Source organism: Silurus meridionalis, chromosome 15 (assembly GCF_014805685.1).
Source record: "Silurus meridionalis isolate SWU-2019-XX chromosome 15, ASM1480568v1, whole genome shotgun sequence".
Taxonomy (NCBI): domain Eukaryota; kingdom Metazoa; phylum Chordata; class Actinopteri; order Siluriformes; family Siluridae; genus Silurus; species Silurus meridionalis.
Window position 1 is genome coordinate 3,470,019 of NC_060898.1, and position 22,038 is coordinate 3,492,056.

At 36.0% G+C, this 22,038-nt stretch overlaps 2 protein-coding genes across 19 annotated transcripts in view; one reads left to right on the forward strand and one right to left on the reverse strand.

The window, feature by feature from the left end:
* The first annotated feature begins 8,773 nt into the window (after nt 1-8,773).
* Nucleotides 8,774-13,072, forward strand: cd8a (CD8a molecule). 2 transcript variants are annotated; one of them, XM_046867054.1, is made up of 6 exons: nt 8,775-8,933; nt 9,576-9,890; nt 10,361-10,453; nt 10,815-10,934; nt 11,252-11,291; nt 11,386-13,072. In XM_046867054.1, exons 1-6 carry the CDS (start codon nt 8,879-8,881, stop codon nt 11,438-11,440), a joined length of 678 nt encoding a protein of 225 aa, XP_046723010.1. In that variant the 5' UTR covers nt 8,775-8,878; the 3' UTR covers nt 11,441-13,072. The 2 variants fall into 2 exon arrangements, with proteins under 2 accessions (XP_046723011.1, XP_046723010.1); XM_046867055.1 differs by lacking the exons at nt 10,815-10,934; nt 11,252-11,291; nt 11,386-13,072 and adding an exon at nt 10,667-10,808 and having other exon boundaries at nt 8,774-8,933.
* Nucleotides 12,534-22,038, reverse strand: part of cast (calpastatin) — a 49,002-nt gene continuing 39,497 nt past the window's right edge. For 13 of the 17 annotated variants that reach the window (XM_046867036.1, XM_046867044.1, XM_046867050.1 and 10 more), the window contains 18 exons: nt 21,610-21,720; nt 21,364-21,435; nt 21,213-21,278; nt 20,559-20,666; nt 20,338-20,457; nt 20,134-20,247; nt 19,108-19,218; nt 17,941-18,048; nt 17,720-17,839; nt 17,432-17,626; nt 17,234-17,338; nt 17,051-17,143; nt 16,918-16,962; nt 15,695-15,814; nt 15,512-15,598; nt 15,329-15,364; nt 13,864-13,987; nt 12,534-13,768 (listed from right to left, as the gene is read on the reverse strand). In XM_046867036.1, coding sequence (XP_046722992.1) covers nt 13,877-13,987; nt 15,329-15,364; nt 15,512-15,598; nt 15,695-15,814; nt 16,918-16,962; nt 17,051-17,143; nt 17,234-17,338; nt 17,432-17,626; nt 17,720-17,839; nt 17,941-18,048; nt 19,108-19,218; nt 20,134-20,247; nt 20,338-20,457; nt 20,559-20,666; nt 21,213-21,278; nt 21,364-21,435; nt 21,610-21,720 — 1,722 coding nt within the window. In that variant the 3' untranslated portion in view covers nt 12,534-13,768; nt 13,864-13,876. The remainder of the gene's footprint in view (nt 13,769-13,863; nt 13,988-15,328; nt 15,365-15,511; nt 15,599-15,694; nt 15,815-16,917; nt 16,963-17,050; nt 17,144-17,233; nt 17,339-17,431; nt 17,627-17,719; nt 17,840-17,940; nt 18,049-19,107; nt 19,219-20,133; nt 20,248-20,337; nt 20,458-20,558; nt 20,667-21,212; nt 21,279-21,363; nt 21,436-21,609; nt 21,721-22,038) is intronic. The other 4 variants (XM_046867037.1, XM_046867040.1, XM_046867048.1 and 1 more) reach the window with 4 other exon arrangements.

The window sequence follows — 22,038 nt, forward strand, 5'->3', positions numbered from 1 at the left end:
TATTTACTAATCAGTGTAATTGTGCGAACGACTACACGACACACAGAAGTAAAAAGTTCCTCTTCATTGTTTTTTTTTTTCTTCTTTTTCTTCTTCTTCTTCTTAATAAACATTTAACATCAACCTTTTCTGAAACAAAAATACATATGTACCCTATAATATTGTATACACTGTAAACACAATACTACTAAATAAGTATAAATAAATTCCTAAAGCTGTAGAAGAATAACTTTCACTTAAACAGCGTAATGTTTTATTTATTCATTTTTTGTTTGGCTTTTTTATATTTTTATTGGTGACTTTAGTACTATAATTTTACAAAATTATACAATTGCAATAGCAAAAATTAAAAGAACATTAACAATTGAAAAAAAATATAAAAAAATTAGTAAATCAGTAAATAGCTGGATGGATGGATGGATGGATGGATGGATGGATGGATGGATGGATGGATAGATAGATAGATAGATAGATAGATAGATGATAGATAGATAGATAGATAGATAGATAGATAGATAGATAGATAGATAGATAGATAGATAGAGCCTAAAATAACACAGATCACAAAAAGACTGTAAAATAATAATGTACTTAAGTGCAAAACCAGAAATAAAAACATTTCTACTAACAATACTAAAAGAAGGAAATACAGACATATTTGAAAAATCATGAGCTGAAATTTAACAACAAAAACAACATATTAGGATTCCCACACTTTATAAATACCAGCAGAATAATTGAAATGCTTTTCTAATAAACAATTGGTTTATATGGCAGCCCCACACACACAGACACATGTTCTTTAAACTGTATATGATTATTTATTTAATTTGATCAAATCTATTGCTTGTATGCCAATAGAGATACTTTGATAGAATTTTCTTATGTTAGACTCTATAGGATGTGTGTAAAAATCACAGAATAATTAGACAGGAATTAAATAAAAAGACCTGATTTCTATTTGCAGAGCAGCACTGGCAGGTTTTCGCCTTGATCATCAGTCACGTGTGTAGAAGTCTGAACAAAAAAAAATGTCTTCCTACCTCCTCTTAGTCCACATCAGCTCATGTCTGCTGACGACATTCCTGCTCTTCGTGGTGCTTGATCCTAAACCTAATCATCATCTTGTGTTCATTTTTCTCATTTCAGAGTCTTTGCAGTAATAATTCTGAAGTGATTCTGACTTGATTCTGCTCCCCACCTGAGTAGAGTCTGCCGTGTAGGACGCTGTGTTACTCATTCGGTTCTTCTCTTGTGGTGCTCAAGGAGATGAGTTGGAGTCTCACTTTTGAAAGGAATGCCCAGGTAATCCCCATCCTACAGTCTCTCACAAAACATTTATACACATATTTGTGGCTTATTTTATGCAGGAACCCTTTGTTTTTTTTTCTCTTTTGTGAGTCACACAGGGATCCCCGGGTCAGACATGAGTGCAGAGTGAGAAAGTACCAGAAGGGACGCGATGACTCAAAGCGTTGTGAGGGGAATGGAAACCGAGGGTGGACCACCAGTCATAAGGCAATTCTTAGTCCAACAGCACCCACCTTTTACATAAACAGAAACACGTTATTATTACACCATGCTATTTTCAGCACTTTGTTTTTAACCCAGTTGTATCCTGTATGCCATGTGGTTTTTTTTATTATTATTTCTTCATCCCTTCTTTTTCTTAATCGCCAGCGCTTTTATTTTAACAGACATATGGAATCACATGCAGATGTTATGAGTTATGAGTAATACAGAATAGCATGGTTTGAATATGTAGTGCATTTGCAAAAGATGAATTACCACAGCTAAGGCAGGAAACAGATATATATGAGATTTGGCTCACAGGAGGAAGAAAGGCTTCATTGATTAGTGCTGATGGAGCTGGTGAAGGTACTCATACATTCATTTGTTTACTCATCAAGCAGCTGATGTATTTTGGTCACTGAAATTTTGGACTTTCTACTAACTTTACACCCCTGGATTGGGTCTGTTTCTCAAACTCTATCAATAAACTCCCATTGCCTGCATCAGAATTGAGTTGTTCACCTCTCGACTCTTTAAGTCTGAGTCAGTGGTTCTTTTATCATGTGACTCTCATAGACACTATGCAGTACATTACACAGGAAACAAAATTGAATAGTTCTTCTCATTAGTCCTCTGGTCCGAGTCGTTCGTTCTTTTGTCACGTGACTCTCAAATACGCTATGCAGTTGTATATACATATATAAAGTATTGAAACGATAGTCAAATTTTGTGTATGTAGACATGCTGAGGATCTGCTTATTAAAAATTTTAGATAAATTGATTTTGACGAACAAGATTCAAAGAACCAAGTCACTAAAATGATCCGATCTTCCAGTCACTAGTTCATGACTGGTCTTTGATTGGACTATTCCAGGTCACTCAGACATGCCTTGGATCTTTACTTTTGGTTTTGATGTCATGCTTAAAACCTAAAACATTTGCTTAGTCTGAAGATGTGTCCATTCTGGAGCTGGTTTTCTACAAGGAACTCTCTGTATTTATATTCCTCCTTCCTTCCTACACCTGAAAAACCCCTTAAAATACAATGCATTACTGCCTTGAGTAACCTGCTGCCTGCCAGTTTTTATCCATTTATAAATAAAAAAAGGAACGACTGATTACAGAAAATGTAAAAGAGTAAAAAGTGAGATATTTGACTCTGAAATGTAGTGAAGTTAAGGTAAAAGTCTCCCTAAATGGAAAACTTCAGTAAAGACAAATACGTAAAAAACGATACTTAAGTGCATTAAAAAATTCAATTTACTTCCATAATGTCCACCACCTGATAAATTTCACTGTGATCCTCGGAATATCCTCGGGCCGTAAAAATAGCTTATACCTTTGCCCCCCGATCTTTTAAGACAGTCTGAAATGTGCGTTAAACAAAGAGGACTTTATGGCTTGTTTTTGGTATAGCATGCTCTGTAAAATGTGCGACCTCATACATGGGTAGACTCAAAGCGTGCTATAGAGACATCTCATGATAATCAAAGCGACAGGATGCACCTGAATGCGTGTGTTTAAGATCTAATACTTTTCAGATTTCATTTCAGTTTTTGGTCACTGAGGTTTTTTTTTTTTTACTGAATCTGTAACATGGCAATCTACAGTTTTTCGTATTATAACCTTTAAAAAAAGAGTTCTGATAATGTAAGTGGTAACCAGGACATTTTCTTAAATGAGGGGTTACATGTGTTGTTTGATAAGAAATATAAGAAAATGTAAGCATATAGCAAAATTCATTAAAGGCATGATTTTTACTGGAAAATAATGCACCATGGACTACATACTGGTATGTGAAATACTATGCATGCAAGACATCTGGGCTTAATTGTGTGTCAGGATGCTTATATTTATAAGGTCATGCTTGGGTATATGTTTTCAGTAACTTGCAGTCTTTCCCTTGTGTGTGTGTGTGTGTGTGTGTGTGTGTGTGTGTGTGTGTGTGTGTGTGTGTGGCCTCATTGAAATTGCGTTATTTTCCCACTGAGAGCAAAACGTAAAGCACGTGACGCAAGACCCGATTGTGACATTAAAAGCGTCTGGTAAATGAGGATTGCTGTCATGTAGGCAGCTTTCTCTTTCACATTTCGGAGGATCTCTGTACGCCTACTGCTCAGAGTGGGCTATTCTTCCACACAATTGCGCACATATGAAACTTTCGTGTGTTTAAAACTCTTTTCCATTGTCCTCAGTTCTCAGAAAGTGGCCGTTCATGAAAACGTTACTGAGATTGCAGTGGGTTTTGTTTTTCCACAGCAGAACCCATGATTTAATAACTTTTTAACCCATGCTCTAATAACATTGGCTTTTTAAACAAGCCATGTCTCATGTACTGAAAGGATTTTTTTGGGAAACCAAAAATGACTCCTTAAGAGACCACAGATGGTTTTAGTGTACTACACCCTGGAGATTTTGGTGTGGTAGCTCCATGGTTAACGCATTGGGTCAGAGTGTTACTGATTAGAAGATCAAGAGTTCTAATGCCAGTTCAATGATATGTTGCTTTGGATAAATCCATGAACCCAATGTCAGAAATATTACTAAATTGCAATTTCTATGTCTTGACTTTTAAACTTTTTGGATGCTTTGATTTTGCTGTATATTTCTAAAAACCAACCAGACTTGGGACTTTAATATTGCCTTGGTAGTGAAACCATGTGGTCAAAATCATGTGACTTCTCATGGCGTCTCATACATCCTAATCTCGGGTGATCAAATTTCGGCAAACTGAATTTTTGGATTATTGCTTGTCTATAGGTTCTTGCATGTTTTTTTAATTTAGTTGTTCTTGTCAAAAACAACACAAAGCATTATATAAAAGAGTTTAAAACGATTTATAAGAAATGTATGCTATTATTTATGTTTTATTACCATATTTTTCGGACTATAAACCGCTACTTTTTTTCCACATTTTGAACCCGCGGCTTAAACAATGAAGTGGCTTATTTATGAATTTTTCCTGGGTTTTTACCGGGTTCACAAACTTCAAGCCAAAAAATGAACCCCATAACATTAGACCAATGAAATTTCCGAACGGAAACAAAAAAACTCACCTCACCTGTGTTCTGAGCTGCACGGCATCGAGAGAAAAACTTCCATCAGGTGATTTTTAAACGGACGACGATGCCAAAAGATAAACTCCTGAGAGAAATAGTTATGAAAGGAAGGAGGAAGACAGTGAACAATGATTTTCTTGGTCGGCTACTGTTTAGATACAAGCCGTTGTTACGCGTTGAGTCTGGGTCATGAGAGAGCTCGCTTCTGGCATGCTATTCCTAAAATATTGCTATCCTCCTAAATGAAGTGCAACATAATTCACCCGTTAAACCGTGTCTTTCGTTAAAGCCTGTGTAAAGTACATTAGTGTAGACACCTCCGGCTTATAGACAGGTGCGGCTTATTTATGTTAAAAATAAAAATATTTGTAAAATTCAGTGGGTGCGGCTTATATATGGGTGTGGAAATTACGGTATGTCCAACTGCATCCCATGATGCTACAGGGCCATAGGCCTAGATACTGTACATTTGTATAAAACGGAATACATTTTTTTCAGAGAAAAGGAATATCGAGTGATGTTACTTGATGAGATAGAAGATAAAATAGTATTATACAGTATAATGAAAAATAAAAAGTTTAAAGCCTCTTCGGAGACTATGTCAGTCTTTAGGTTTAGAGGGAATAAATACTAAAACTAATATATAGCAACTATTTAGTAGCACTATATATGAATTGTTGTGCATTGCTTGGAAGCTTTCAATCTGATAAATTAGTGTTAATTAATAAATCGACATCACTGTAGACGTATTGGCCTTATTGCCTTTCGACGTCACTGCTACACCATGCAGAGCAAGAAAGAAAGGATAAAGAAGGACATGTTTACAGCCCACAGGGGGGCAGTAGTCCCCTAAGACTCCTTGCCTGGTTTTGTTTGCTTTGCAGTCAAGTTTCACAATAAAGCACAGTTACCCTACATACTTTCACATACTGCTTCAATCTTAGAACAGCCTCAGTTCTTCATGGCATGGATTCCACAAGATGTTGGTAACATTTGTTTGAGATTCTGGTCCATGTTAAACATTAATACATGAGATAATTGCTGCAGATTTGTTATTTGCACATTAAGATGTGAAACTCTCATTTTTCTATTTCATCCCAAAGTAAATCTATTACATTGAGTTGTTTGTGTAATCCTGCTGGAAATGGACTTTACAAGATGATGATTTTAAGGATTTTTGTTACAGTTCTTAGTTATTCTGTGGCCTTCAAACAATGCCCATGTTTTATTATGTAAAGTGCAAAGAAAAGAAATGGTGCAAATATATAGAAAGTAAAGACATAATACAAGTATATACATTCTTCTTCTTTCGGCTGCTCCCATTAGGGGTCGCCACAGCGGATCATCCGTCTCCATACCACCCTGTCCTCTACATCTGCCTCTTTCACACCAACTACCTGAATTTCTTCCCTCACCACATCCATAAACCTCCTCCTTGGCCTTCCTCTTTTCCTCCTTCCTGGTGGCTCCATTCTCAGCATTCTCCTACTGATATACCCCATGTCCCTCCTCTGAACATGTCCAAACCATCTCAATCTCACCTCCCTCACCTTGTCTCCTAAACATCCTACATGCGCTGTCCATCTAATAAACTCATTTCTAATCCTGTCCATCGTCGTCACCTCAACATCTTCAGCTCTGCTACCTCCAACTCCACCTCCTGTCTTTTACTCAATGCCACTGTCTCTAAACCATACAACATCTCAGGTATCACCACAGTCCTATAAACTTTCCCTTTCACTCTCACAGATACTCTTCTATCACAAATCACCCAACAAGAATATACATTACAGTGTATAAATAAAAAAGAAAAAGAAACCAGCAATAAAGTAGTTACACTTTCAAACATATTACATATGGGTAATATTGCATGATTCAAATTAGTGTTATTACACAGCAACTCTCACAGTTACGGCACAAAATATTGTTATTGTTAATATTGCATGGTTAAAAACACAACAACAGTGTGTATTATTGTGACCCGTTCACTGGGAGCAGTGAAGTGATGGGGAGATCGGATCATTTTAGTGACTTGATTCTTTGAATCTTGAATCTAGTCAATTACTTTATTTGGTTCCTTCAATCCTTTAATCAACTTCATAGCGGATATCGGAGTCTCATGATAAAAGGACTCACACCAGAGGACTCATGAGATGAACTACTCAATTCTGTCTCCTGTGTAATGCACTGCATAGCGTCTAAAGGGGTCACTTGACAAAAGAACGAATGACTCAGATTAGAAGAGTCATGGGCTAAACTACTCAATTCTGTTTCCTGTATATAACCTACGAAGATTTTGTGATGCTTTGCTCATGCAGTAGAAAATGAACGAATCGCTCTTTGAGACAAATCGTTCACATTAAAATCTCTTTCAGAATGAACAAATCGTTCATGAATGTCCCATCACTAATATTGAGGACTGTAGATGCAGTGGTCAGGAAAGAAAATGTAATACAGTAGATCACACATAATGCTAAGTTCCCTTCAACACTGAAAAAATGTCTAGCAGTGCCATCAGCAAAGAATTTGTGGAAACCACTGGGACTCAGTTACACCCATTTATTGTCTGGAGAAGTCTGGCCAAAAGTGGTCTTCATGGAAGAATTGCAGCCAAATACTCATACATTTGACATGGAAACAAGGCTAAGCGACTCAACTATCTACAAGAACTGAGCAGGTGCTCTGGACTGATGAGTCTATGTGTGCATTTGCCTGTACCAGGAAGCAGTTTGTTCACCAAAGAGCTGAAGAGTGAAACAATAATGAGTATCTGCAGGCAACAGTGAAGCATGGTGGAGGTTTCCAGCAAGTTTGGTTCAGCATTTCTGCAAATAGAGTTGAAGAATTGATCAGGATTATTGGTGTCCTCAATGTTGAGAAATACAGACAGATATTTATCTATTATGCAGTACCATCAGGGAGCTGTCTGAGTAGCTCCATATTTATTCTGCCTCAGGACAACGACCCTAAACATACCGTCAATGTCATCAAGAATTATCTTCACTGTAGAGAGAAACTATGGGGATTAAATGTGGAAATGAAAACATGAACCTTAGGCCAGGTGTTCACAAACTTCTTTCTGTAATGTGTGTAGTTTGCTTTGTGTAGTTTGCTGTTATAATAATAATAATTTATTATAGGTATACATTTTACTAGTTTGTTATGCCTTTTTTAGTGGTCACAAGTAAAGAACAAGAACTACAAGCGGACAAGAAACCTTGAACCTTGTTTATAAAAAAATATTGATTTTTGAACACTTTTGTGTTCACAGTCCATCTCGATTTATGGAAAATAAAATGATGGATGGTGATTTTTTTTTGTGGAAAATGTCAAAACATAGACTTTATAGAGCTGAAAATGAACAATGAACTTGGCTGAAGTGTAGATGGATGATGTTCAGTATCTGTCGCATATAAAGTGTCTGCGGTTTGAGAGAGAGGGTATCAGCTCGGCTTCTGATTGGTGGGTTTAAGTGCTACACGCGCTCTGCAAGACCCTCAGAGTGGTGCATGGTTCTGCAACCCTGCTGCAAAATGCATGAAGTCTGAAACAAGTTACATTTATCCAATTTCCGTTTTCATGTGATCCAGTTTTGTCAAACATCTTTACACAAACACACACACACACACACACACACACACACACACACACAGTTGATCATGCACACACAACAATGCACCAGTCTAGAAATATATACCATTCATTTATATTTATTATATATATTCTATATATTTAAATCCTGCTCTTGTGATAATAATAATAATAATAATAATAATAATAATAATAATAATAATAAGCATGGAGAATTCCAGTAAGATCTGAAGTCGCATTCACACGATATCATCAACGTGGTCAAAAGTCACATGGAAGGAAATAAATGTACGTAGAAACGTAGAAAAACACGTGGAACAAAAAATCACCAACTTTAAAATGCTTATTGTAAAACTCCTATGTGCATATAAATGAATAAAATAAACATTTTTATGTGATTAATTTTATTCTAAGGGTCCAGGTCCTAGTCCACAATTTTGGTTGTGTGTGTATTTAAGTTGTTATATATTGAAAAAATAATATTAAAAAGTAATATTACAATTTTTGGTCCATGCTAACTGTTTTTTGGCAGAATGTTTTTATTTTACGGAAACAAAAATCTAACAAAGAGAGTGCAATACACAAAAGAGAAATGAGTAGAGGATGTAAAACTGGGAGGAGAGAAGCTCATGGTCATGATCTTCTTTTTCACACTCTTCATGTTCTCACACAAGACTGGATTAACTGAAAAATAAAACTGAGGGCGACACAAGAAAATGAAAATGACCCTAATTTTCAGTGTTTTTTGCGTGTTTTTATTCACGTGGAATGGTAAGAAAAACACTTTCTTCTTTAAAAATGTTGTATTTGAGGTTATAAGAGGTCATTAAAACGAAATAAGGTACAGTATGTACGTTTACAACGGAATACATGAACAATCCGATTTATTTGTTTTATTAAACCAGAAATGGTTTGTTGTTCTTGAATTATATTAAATATAAAAAAAAAATCAAGGCTTTTTTTTTTGTTAATCACTTTATGAAAACTGTTTAATAAAACCTTGATTTCCTTAAATTTTTCACTTCTAAATAGTGTATAATGAGATCAATATGTTCATTTTATAAACTTTTTTAACGCCCCCAGTACGTCTTTTTATTTTCAATCAATTATACATTTAATTTGTATTGCATTAAAAATACAATCGTTTCCTAAATGCATCGGTTATTTAGACTTTCATAAAATCTTTAATATATAATGAGTATTTTCTTGATAGTGAATAATTAGTAAAATGTGTTTATTTGTTCATTAGTTTTTTTGGGGGTTTTTTTCAAGAAAAATAGTTGGTTTTATTTTTTCCAGCCTTTTTCAAAACATATATATATATATATATATATATATATATATATATATATATATATATATCTTCATTTGACTGTTCACTGATGGCTGATGGATTTAATTTCACATCTTCAGGTGTTGAAGGCCAAATCCGTGAAAAGGTGCTGAAAGAGGATGAAGCTGCGACCATCACTATATCTGACCGGGAACCTCCAGGGTCTATATTGTTTTGGATTCGGCTGAGAGAAAATGGACAGGGCTTTGAGCACATAGGAGCGTACAGCAAGCGTTCCCCTAAAGTAGAAGACGAGGAAAGATTTGAATTGACTGAAAAGGGTCTTAAAGTAAAACATTTCGATCGTCTGAAAGACAGCGGCACTTACAGCTGCGTCTCCATTAACAACAACAAGCTGCAGTTCGACTGCGTCACCAAACTGCGTGGAGAGCAAGGTGGGTTCATGAACATCTGCACAACCTTCATCATGCTTTAACACTATTCATTCATATTCATAGTGCACCATGATCTATTTATCTATGTATCTATATATATATATATATATATATATATATATATATATATATATATATATATATATATATATATATATGTGTGTGTATATATATATATATATATATATATATATATATATATATACACACACACACACACACACACACACACACAAACACACACACACACACACATAATATAATTTTATATAATTTTTAAATAAAAAAAAATTGATTTATGTGTTTACAGTCTATTAAATATTCACAAACAATTAATGAAGAAATTTAACACCCTGTTTCTTGAGAAATGTTGTGTACGACAATTTATTATTAAAATAAAATTTTTGAGGAATATGCCTATGATAGGTGGATGAATTTTCTGTTTTTTATTGTCCATTTTTTCCCCCAAGTCCCGACAACAAGCAAACCAAAGGAAACACCTCGCATCCAGACAGAGGCTATGACAACAAAAGCTACTGTGAACTGTAGACACAATTTTATAGGTATATCATGTTTATATTTTATTATTCTTTATTATTATTATTATTATTAGTAGTAGTGGTGGTGTTACTATTATTATTTCTGTTGCATTGTTGCTGTTATAAGCAGCAATTCATAATTTGTAAAGTTTCATTTCTGCATTAAAGTCCATGCATAAAGGGAAGTTTAATTTGACCTTGCCAGCTTCGGATCATTTCTATTTTGATATCTGACAGATGATCTTCATAAAGCCAGCATAAATGCTGTCATTGTAGAATGTACAATGATTCAGCCTGTTGCAGGCCTTTTGGTGCACAAACACCAGTTTGAAAAGATTTCGAATGAAACGATTCATGTTCCATCACTGACATGAAATTTGTTCAGGGAAATTGAATGAAAGAATAGATGTTCGTTTGGGTTGCGAGCTGCACATCTTAATTCCTTTGGCTGCTGGCTCTGGACTTCTCCTCCTGATTCTGATCTTCACCATTCTTTACTGCAATAGTAAGCATCTGTATCATCTTCACCTTCATCATAAACATGATCATTGTTAACATCGATAGTCCAGAACACTAGAATACTAGATACAATACATTCTATGCTGTTATGTCCATGATCTGGAAAAGATACAGAGTGTAAATCAACATTCTTTACATTTGTCTTTCTGTCTTAAAAAATGCCTGAGAGAACAAGAGAAAATCTTTGTGTAAAAGTTTTTTAGTACAAATTATATCATCAGCACCAAATTGAGTAAGATAAAAGGCGATTCTTTATCCACACATTAACCACACAACACTTTATATCTTCTTCCATCTCTAAAGGGATTAGAACAAGACGATGCCCTCACCATTACAAAAGACAGTAAGCAGATTCTAAATACATTTCCCTCTATTTCTTATTATTGTATAATTGATGTATACGATGAAGATAAATTTCTCGCATTTATATTTTGCAGACCCCGAAGCAGAACAGCGGGCCACAAAACTCTACCCAATCCTCCAGACTATTGAACACGATCACCAAGAAAAATGGCATTCAATTTTTCTTTTTTTATTTCCAGGTTATACTTTTTAAATACTTTTTAAAAAACCTTTGTGTGAGGGGCTATCAGATCTTTCACCTGAAAAGATTTCTGTAGTAGAAGTATTGCTTGAAACGCTTAACATTTGAAATGGGATTTTTAGATAATTTTAACCTTTTTTTAATAAATGTGGACCAAAAATATTTTTTGCTTAATATTAATAATAATAATAATAAATTATATATATATATATATATTATATTCTTCTTCATCTTCTTCTATTTCTTTTTGTTTGATGTTTTTAATGCTGTCGATGCATGCAATTTCTTAAGGTGTCAAATGCAATGGTTTGAAATCTATATCAATAAATCTCCCAGCTGCACACGTAGTCATTTAGGAGGTGTGGCCCAACATCAGTAAATAAAGTAATATGTTAGAAATATTTTTTATGACTTTATTGTTCATTTCATTTCAAAATAAAAATACATTTAGGAAAGAATAGATTTTTGTTTAGGTGCCATCTGCTGCCAGGAATGTGTATTGCTATTTGTTATGTAGTTGTGTACAGTGTAGTGTATAAATGAAAAAAATAAATAAAATAAAATTACTTATCAAAGTCAGCTTTGTCTCCTGCACACACTCCAGATTTTTTTCCTTAGCATGAGAAACATTTTGTTTCTATTTTCATTTCACGGAAATCCACCACGATTTTGAAATTGGAAATCAGAGCTCCTAATTAAAACCTGGTCATTCACAAAGTAGGGGGAGAAACCAATGAATTTTTCATCTTTTGTTAATAAGTTATCCAGTAATCCATGATTAATGGTGTATTTGCCTTAAAACTGTGAAGTGTATAGTCAGTGTTAAATACAGGAAGTTCTCCTGTGAGTAGCCATGTTGATGAAATGTCGCTTGCTGAACTCATTTATATATTAAAATGACCACAAGCTTCCAAGATAAGGATTTCAGGGTCAAGGTGACTCCAGAGCTTGATGTGAGGATGATTGAGGGAAGAGTACACAGAGCATATAGTGTAGTGAAAAGGGTTACGTTTTAAAAACAGGTTTAATTTCACAAAAGACTCAGAAATCAAAATTTTTATTTTTTTTTTTACAATCTTTATTATTTTTTAACCAGAAAAAACCCTCCTCCATATCTCAGTCCCTGGGTTAAAATAAGATTGCACTTCAGCAGAAAGGCACAGTATTGAAGTGATATCACCATGACAGGAAGACAAAGTGAAAGACAACAACGAAAAAATTATAATTAAAGCATGCTCATGGAAGCCTGATCCAGACGTTTAGGGGTTTCGGGATTTTTTTTTGATGAAAAAAATAGTCTAATGGACAACGTAAATGGAAAGCTGTCAAACCAAGTGGTGTTAGTTCTGATGAAGAAACGAAACGAAAAACTCATACTTGGTCTGCCACATCCTACTCAAGCTGTAAATAACAAGAAAATAGTGTGCATACAGGACTAGTTCAGGTGTTACATATGAATCAAATGCACTAACCACATATCAGCTCCAACCGGTTGCTTAAAGGAAGTTCATTTGTCGTGTAAGCCTTGCTAGTAAGCTCTTTGAAACCTTACAGGGCCGGGTATTAGCTGAGCAGTTCATTAAAAAAAAACACACACATAAAAAACTAAATCAGACAGCCCAGTCAAAGACACATACATTGAAAAGCCCTTTTGCACAAATATCATTCCAAATAATATAATCCTAGACGTACAACAAGCATCATTGTCCATCCATCCATCCATCCGTCCACTCTACACTCCTTTAGCATGACTCTATACTGTAAACTAAATTAAGTAAACCAAAGTGAAAATGCTGTACACTAGTGTCTATAAGTAAGTGGCAATATAACACTTATTACTAAAAAAAAAAAAGAAATTCCCCAAATAATAACAATAAAAAAAGAAATTCATGCATTACACCATTCCTCATCAACTAAGGCACATCAGCATCCTTCCGACATTCCCAATGGAAAATAATTGCCCTTCTTTATTCTTTATTTATGCTTCAAATCCAATCATCACACATTCACTTGGGTGTTCAGGTCGATGTGGGGGCCGTTTTTTTTTTTTGCTTTTTTTTTTTTTGCTTTTCTAATAACAATGCGTGCGCTGATCCCAGATCAGTGCTCGAATATTTACACATGGAACAATTTGTGCTGGTGTTTTTTTTTTTTAGCTTTTTTGTGTTTTTATTTCGCAGTTAGACATCTGTACACCTTTCTTCCACACACAATATGTACGCGTTCGTTCCAGCAGCTTCTGGGATCACCATCTCGTCATCGCATCATCTTGCGGCCTGAAACGCAGAATTACATTTCAGCTTAATGTGGTTTCATATGCAGTTGATTATTATGTAGTTATTTTAGATTTCTTTTTGCCCCCACAGCTTACTAGTAGGTGAGATCTAGCTCTTCCCGCCTTTCTTTGCAGGGGATGAGGACACTACGTCTCTGCTCGGCTTGCCTGGGAGGGTTTCCGGGACTGCTGCTGCTGCTGCTGCTGCTGCTGCGGGTTTCTATGAAAGACAAAACAGAAATCAATGAATCTACAGTATATTAAATATATACTCGGTGAGAGCTTTAAGAGGAACACATGTACACCTTCTCATTCATGCAATGATACAAACAGCCAAAATTGTGTCCTATGGCAGCAGTGCAGTGTATAAAATAATGCACATTCAGATGAAGAGCAAAATATATATGATAGTGTATAAAACATAATTATGGCCTCACAATGTATCTAGCTGAATTATATGCCTTTGAGTTTAGCTCTAAAGCAACACAACCAAAAAAAGGCAAATCCGTGTCCTGATTGGTTGGACGTTGGTGGTGCACATTGTTTGCAGAGAACTTTTATTCATACATTACTTTTTATTTGTATATAAACATTTTATTTGCCCCATCATTGAATAGAAAGAAAGGTGCCTCATACTCGTCACATGTACTTTACAGCACAAAGAAAAATCTCCTTCACATATCCCAGCAATGTTAGGAAGCTGGGTTCAGAGAGCATGGTCAACCATGGGACAGTGCCACTGAAGAACAGAGGCTTAAGGGCCTTGCTTAAGGGCCACAAGAGTGCCAACTTGGCGATACTGGAGCTTGAACCCCCAAACTTCCGATCAATAACCCAGAGTCTTAACCACTGAGTAAAATAAAATTTAAATAAATTTAAATAAAATTTGAATTTGAGCTACTACAGATGTGCTATTTATTTATAATGTCTTATGCAGCACCTTGGTCCTGGAGGAACGTTGTTTCGTTTCACTGTGTACAGAACCGTATATAAGTACAAAACAATCCTGCTTGACTTGTCTTGATTTATGTGCCATTCATTTAAGTGCCATATAATATTTCAGTCACAAATAATATTTGAATTTAGAAATAACTGATCCCACCTTTAACTCCACTGATAGAAACAAACTACACCTTTAACTAAATGCTTTGTAGGAACATACTACCTAGGTGGATGGTCCAGAATGCTCACACACAAAGATATCTTATTCTGTATTCAAATCTTAATCGATAAATAAAATTAACACCCATCATATAGTGCAGATGTAACAACTTTTTTTATTCACATCTTCGCCTATAGTTGCTGTGTGATATTTAAGATTTCTATCTCACAGTCTAGTATGAAGCAATTCTAAAAAAAAAAAAAAAAAAGAGAAATTCGCTATGAATGAAGTGCAGCTGATGTGAAGAACCAGCAAAGCATGAATTTTCATGCATAATATTCATGCAATTATTTGCAGTGAGAACAAATATAAAAAAAGAAAAAGAAAGAAAAGAAACAGCGTGTGATATTAGACCTGCGTTCAGCACTGCGATTGTGCTCAGGTGGAGTCATAACCTACCTTTGATGCAGATTTTTTTGACTTTCCACCTTTACCCTGAAACCAGACAAAGTCCCCTAAATAAACTAGTATGAACTCAATGGGTCTGTGTGGAAGAGTTTATACAGATGCGACGAAAGGTTCATTCTAAAAGAAAAAAAAAAAATCCCCCATGCACGACATATCTGGTAAACATAACCACACCTTTGGTTTGCTGTCACTTGGTTTGGTGTGAGGGAAATCTTCTGGGAGCAGTGTGGCTGCCAATTTATCCAAAACTGGACCTGACTCCTGATAGGTGAGCATTAAATGTGGTGAAATTAAATCAGGCATTAATGAGTGTAAACAGACACAAATTAAATGTTGGTTTGTATTGAGGTTCAGTACCTTCTGGCTGGAGGATGTCTTTACAGGAGAAGCCTGACACTGAACGGTGGGTGGAGTCACGGGACCGGAAACAAAGTCACCGGACAGAAGGTCAAGGGCTTGGGCGTCATCCAGTGAGTTCTGTGAGAACAAAACAGGAGGATATTTACTTGTGTACATATAAATATTTTTCAGCACATTAACATATAGAAAGTCTTTAAACAGATGGACTGTTAGCAATCCTTATTTCTCTCTTTCCCTCTCGGTGTCGAGTTACAGCAACATGCTCCTGAGGTACCAGCGACCAGTGTTCCAGTCCATATCCTCTCTTCGAATCTCCCCGATTCATCCCAACACCCAACCTCTGGATATAGTTCTCTCCAATTGGAAACCACTGTCTCCAGATGAGAATGGTTCCAAGTGAAGATCCATTCAAATTTCTGAGTAACTCAAGAACTTTGAGAATGGATTTGGACTGTGATTAATATCAACAGTCGACTACAACAGCTCAGGACTGCAGGTTACATTTAATTCGCCAGTCAATGAACACCTTAAAAATGATAGAACTGTAATGAATGGTGCCACCCAGATGAGGATGGGGGTTTCTTCAAGGTTTCTTCCTTGGGGAGTTTTCTTGCCACAGTCACCTTTAGGGAGGTGCGGCCCCCTGCTGGCCACCCCGTCGCCCATTTAAATAATTTACCTGTTTTTCTGATTAACTTTAATATACAGTATATGTTTACATACGTGAATTCGGGCAATTTTGCAATGATTATCAAAATGTGTTTAACCTTTTTGATGAAAGGTTGTAAATTATTTGTTTGGTGTGGGGGTGGAGCTTTGTGGTAGATGGGCGGAGCCATTGGGGGGGCAACAGGAATTTTGCCTAGGGTGACAAAAAGCTTAGAAACGGTCCTGATGATGAATCCTTTTTGTTAATTTTTTTCCCCGTTTTTATTCTTTATGTTTTTATGAATTTTTTTTTCTACATGTGTTCCAGGATAAAGGACATTTCTTTTATTCAACATTTCACCTTTTTTTGTAGATAAATTTCTAACCAAATTAAAAAAAATTTTTTTTTTTCTAATAAATGTGCAAAACAATTCTTACATAGCTATAAATTATTAAGAATACTATCAGAGAAATAAGACATATCTTTCATCAACAATAATCCAAGACCAGATTTCTAGTAGAAAAGTGAAAAGTTACTGTCAAAGTTACTGAAACTGTAAATAATAAATTACCTGCTTAGCTGCAGATGCTGCTTTGGCTTTGGCTTCTGCTGCAGCCTTGAATAAAACCAATAATAAAAGAAATGAAGGATAATTCGCACCCATAGCATTTTATATTATAATGTGATTAGTGAAGGCTCAGTACCTTGATATCTGCCTCTGTGGGTCGATACTCAGGGGGTAATGAGTCGTCCCTCTCACCAGTCTTATGCACCCTCTCCTCCACCACCTTCTTCTCCTGAGATCACATGGAGACGACATGCCACCAATCAAACACCAACTAAACTTCTACAGCTGCAAAAACTCCATATTGATATTCCTATTTTACCTTAACGATATCTTTAAGAGGTACTGGTGCGGGTTCAGGCGCTGGACTGATGTCCTTCAGAGTATCTGAGAGCGCGTCCATTGCCGATGCGGTGCCTTCTGACAGCTAGAAATAGACAGCATAATTCTACAGTGAATGGATGCAACTATATGAACACTGAGTGTTTGAGAAAAAAGAGAGAAAGAGAGAGAAATTCACCTGTCTGTCCACAGCAGGAGCAGAAGCAGCAGAACAGACTTTAGATGCAGTCTTGGGAGCCACAAAATCACCCGCAAGTTCTTCGAGATCAAAATCTGCTGAGCTCTGAGCAGGAGTTTGGACTACTGGTGCCGCCACCGAGCAGGAGAAATCTCCGGAAAGAATATCCAGAGCATCAGCAGGGTCCAGTGAGGGCTGTAAAAAGATACAACATCTCAACCTCATCTTAACTTCTATCACTGCTCATACACTACATTTTAGGTTCAGGAGACTGGAATGATGCACTACCTCTTTCTTTGGGGGTGGAGGCTGTGTTTTGTTGTCGTCCTTCGGGAATCTGTAATCCGGAGGAAGTGTGTCGTCTCTCTCACCCACAAATACACCTTTCTCCGAGGTTACATTAGCCTCCTGGACAAACCCATGCATAAACATTAGTGAATCTTTTACATGAATGTGCAGGTTAAAATTAATTTCCATGCATTTTATATAAATATTGAGATGTTCAGTACTTTGACAATTTGATCAGGTCTGAGTTTTGGGGACTCGGGAACCTGTTTTGCTTCGGGAAGTGTTTCTCCAAGAGCGTCAAGGGCCTCCAGAGACATGCCTGAGTCAGGCTGAGGAAAACATACATTTTTTTCAATGTAAAGCTGAAAACTGAGGTGGATATAAAAGCAGAAAACAAAACTGCAAGCTGTTTATTAACCTAAAGTGGCACTGAAACGTTTCAACCACAATTCCAAAAACGTTGAGACAATGTGAAATGCAAATAAAACCAGAATGCAATGATTTGAAAATCTCACATTCACAGTATAAAAAAAAAAAATAATGTTTAAACTGATGCCATTTAAAAGAAAAAAGCGGCCATTTTGAATTTGATGGTTGAAACAGGTCTCAAAAAAGTTGGGACGGAGTCGTGATTACCATTATGTGGCTTCACATCTTCTGTCCATATCATCTGGGAACTGAGGAGACCAGTTGCTGATGTTTTGCGAGTGAAATATGTGTCTGATATAGGATTCTAGCTGTTCAACAGTTCTGAGTTGCCTTTGTTGTATTTTTCGTTTCATGATGAGGTTTCAAATTGCATGCAGGACAGTTCAGCACACGGCTCTCCTCTACTACGAACTCATGCTAGTGTAATAGATGCATTCTGCAGTTTGCATAGTCTTGCTCATAAAAGCGAGGCCTCTCCTGAAAATGACGCTTTCTGGATGGAAGCATTTGTTGCTCTTAAACCTGTATATACACCGTTCAGCATTGATGAAGCCTTTCCAAATGTGCACGCTGCCCATTCCACAGGCACTAATGCGCTCCCATAACTTTGGAGATGCTGCTTTTTGAACTGAGAGCTGATACCAAGCCAGATGGTCAAATTTACCTTTAAATGGTACATTTCCTCCATTTAAACATTTGATATGTTTTATATCTTCTAGTGTGAATAAAATATGGAATTATGAGATTTGCAAATCATTGCATTCCGTTTATATTAAAATTTGACAGAGTCTCAACCCATTTTTTGAATTGGGGTTGTGTAAGTAAGCAGAATAATAAATCTTTTCAGTAATTTTCCATTATCATATTAACTCAGACACTGCACAAACATCCACTGCAGTGCCTGAGAGTGCTGATGCTGCAGGTTCAGACAACATAAACGTGCTTAAAACACAATTTACCTGTTTGTCAGTTGAAGTGGGAGCAGAAGCAGCAGAAGAACAGACTTTGGATGCACTAGTAGGAGCCACAAAATCACCAGCAAGTTCCTCGAGAGCAAAGTCTGCTGAGCTCTGATGAAAGAAAAAAGGCTCAGTTATTATTTGAGGATTTTTTACCTCAGAATAATTTTGCTATTTCATTCAGGTGACATCATGCTGTATTGCAAATGTATTAAACAATATAAAGATCACCGTTTGATTTTTTTTAAATTTATTCATACATACAAATATTTATATGAATAGATGCAAGATAATAATAAAAAAAACTGAACAGTCACTGGGTCTCTATACAATCAGTAATTGGATTTCTTTCTCAATACACCTCTTTAGTTTTAATGCAAGCTATAAATAATAAATGCCACCATTATAGCACATGATTCTAACAGAGTTTATATAGAGATTTGTTTAGAAAATCTCTCAAATTTTAACCATTTCATCAATATCAATATCAATCACTGAAAGAACAAATCTTGTTTGTCGTTTGCCAGATTGTCAACCTCTGATTGGTCAGAAGGTGTACGCAAAGTCCGCTAATGAAAAAAGGACAGAATCGATAATATGGGGGAAAAACTTCAAACTCAATGTGTTGGTGAAGTTCAGTCCAGAGTGACGCAGAGTCACTGTTACCACTCTAAGGTAATATTTTCAGCATGTCCTGAAGTTCATTGAAGCGATTGATCAGCGATTGCGATTCGTAAATAACTAATGAATGAATAAGTGTAAAACACCCACAAAACAACCTTCTATCCATTAAACAAACAACAAACATTCAGTTTTTTTAATTATATGTTACTATAAGGGCCACAGAGAAACAGAAAAACGAAAAGTCCTCCATCATGAAGACTTTCCTGTGGAGAACAGAGTTTTCTTCCTTACTTATACCACACTTTTGTTAAAATCTTGAATCAGATTGGTCAGAAGTTGTTAATTTATCTTCCTGTAGCACACAAACAGTTCATAATTTCCAGATGTAATAATGTGACTCACATCTGTTCGAGGAGTCGATTTAGAAACAGAGGTCTGGACTACAGGTGCTGCTGCTGCTGAGCAGGAGAAATCTCCGGAAAGAATATCCAGAGCATCAGCAGGGTCCAGTGAGGGCTGAAAAAAGATATAACATCCTCTTATACAATCTCTATCACTGCTCACACATTAGACACTTATGTACAGAAGTCTGGAATGATGCACTACCTCTTTCTTTGGGGGTGGAGGCTGTGTTTTCTTGTCGTCCTTCGGGAATCTGTAATCCGGAGGGAGTGTGTCGTCTCTTTCACCCACACGTACACCTTTCTCCGAGGTTAGATTAGCCTCCTGAACAAACCCATGAATAAACATTGGTGGATCTTTCTGTACATGAATGTGCAGGGTAAAATTTATTTCCATGCATTTTAAATAAATAATATGTTTAGTACTTTAACAATTTGATCAGGTCTAAGTTTTGGGGATTCGGGAACTGGTTTTGCTTCAGGAAGTGTTTCTCCGAGGGCATCGAGGGCCTCCAGAGACATGCCTGAGTCTGCCTGAGGGACACAGAAAATCATTCTTTTTAATTTTTTATTGTAGAGCTAAAGGAAACTGAAGTGGATATATGGACAGAGAAGAAAAGACAATGCTGGTCAATTAAAATTGGCACTGAGAAGCTACTATTATAGAAATGATCATTTTAATTAGTTGAAGTAGTCATACATATAATTGTTCATGTTTAAGTTTTTTTTTTTTTGTAACACCACATAAACAAATGGATAGCAACTTTTTTGACACCTTTATTAGCACACATTAGCTAACCTATTTACCTAGAGAAGTATTATAAACATTAACTAAATAACTCAGCTAGGTGAGCATGCAGTGATTGATTTCTTATTGTTTAAGGTCATTTACAGGTGTGGAAAAATACATTTATGGAAGAATTAAGGAAAGAGAAAAGAATAGTGGAGAAATGTCAATGCTACATTTCACCTGTAGAGGGCAGTGTAATGCTGAATTTTCACTCATTTTGTTCCCATTGAGCTTAACCATTAATCATACTTAAATAAATAAATACATATGAAGTGTAGTTTCGGCAATACCTGGTTAGAGGGGGATGTAGTGCTTTTAGTGGCTGGTGTTGGGACAGGAAGTACTCCAGAAGAGACCTGTAGACAAACAACAAAATATGACTACAAGCTGGTCATGACAACACAACTGTAACTTCAGTACACTTACAGCAATGTGAAATACCTTTTTGGCTTGAGTAGGAGCCACAAAATCCCCTTCCAAAGCATCAAGGGCTGAAAGATCCTCTAATTGGGGCTGTAAGAACCCAGAAAAAGACATGACACAGTAGACATTATTTTAAGAATGAGACACTGTTCCATGTTTGATCTTAATGGCAACTGCTTTAATGCTTTTAATCGAAATTATTTATCTTTAGATGGAAACTGTTGTTTGAGATAAATTTTTATAGATCTGTGCTGATTTTCATACCTTCTTAGCTTGGGCTTTAGGAGGAACAGGGGTGTGGACAGCAGGAGCTACAGTGGCATCAGTGAAATCACCAGACAGAAGATCCAGAGCTTGGGTGGTGTCCATTGAGGGCTGGTGAGAACAACATATACACCAAGTACCTCAGTATTCATTGATTGGTGATGAGAATATTAGTTTCAAACACTGTGACAAAACCCAGAACCTCATCTATAATATATAGACACCATTTCCAATGAGATTTATATATAGATATATTTTAGTCATATTCAGGAACATCCAATAAAAAATACAGTGAATCAAGTGAAAGGTTTTAAAGACTTGATTAAAAAAATAAGAGCAATTTTAATGTTCTTTAATAGTCTGTACAAAATATGAATATAATATACAGAATGAAGACTAGATTAGACTAGACTAGAGTTGTATATATAG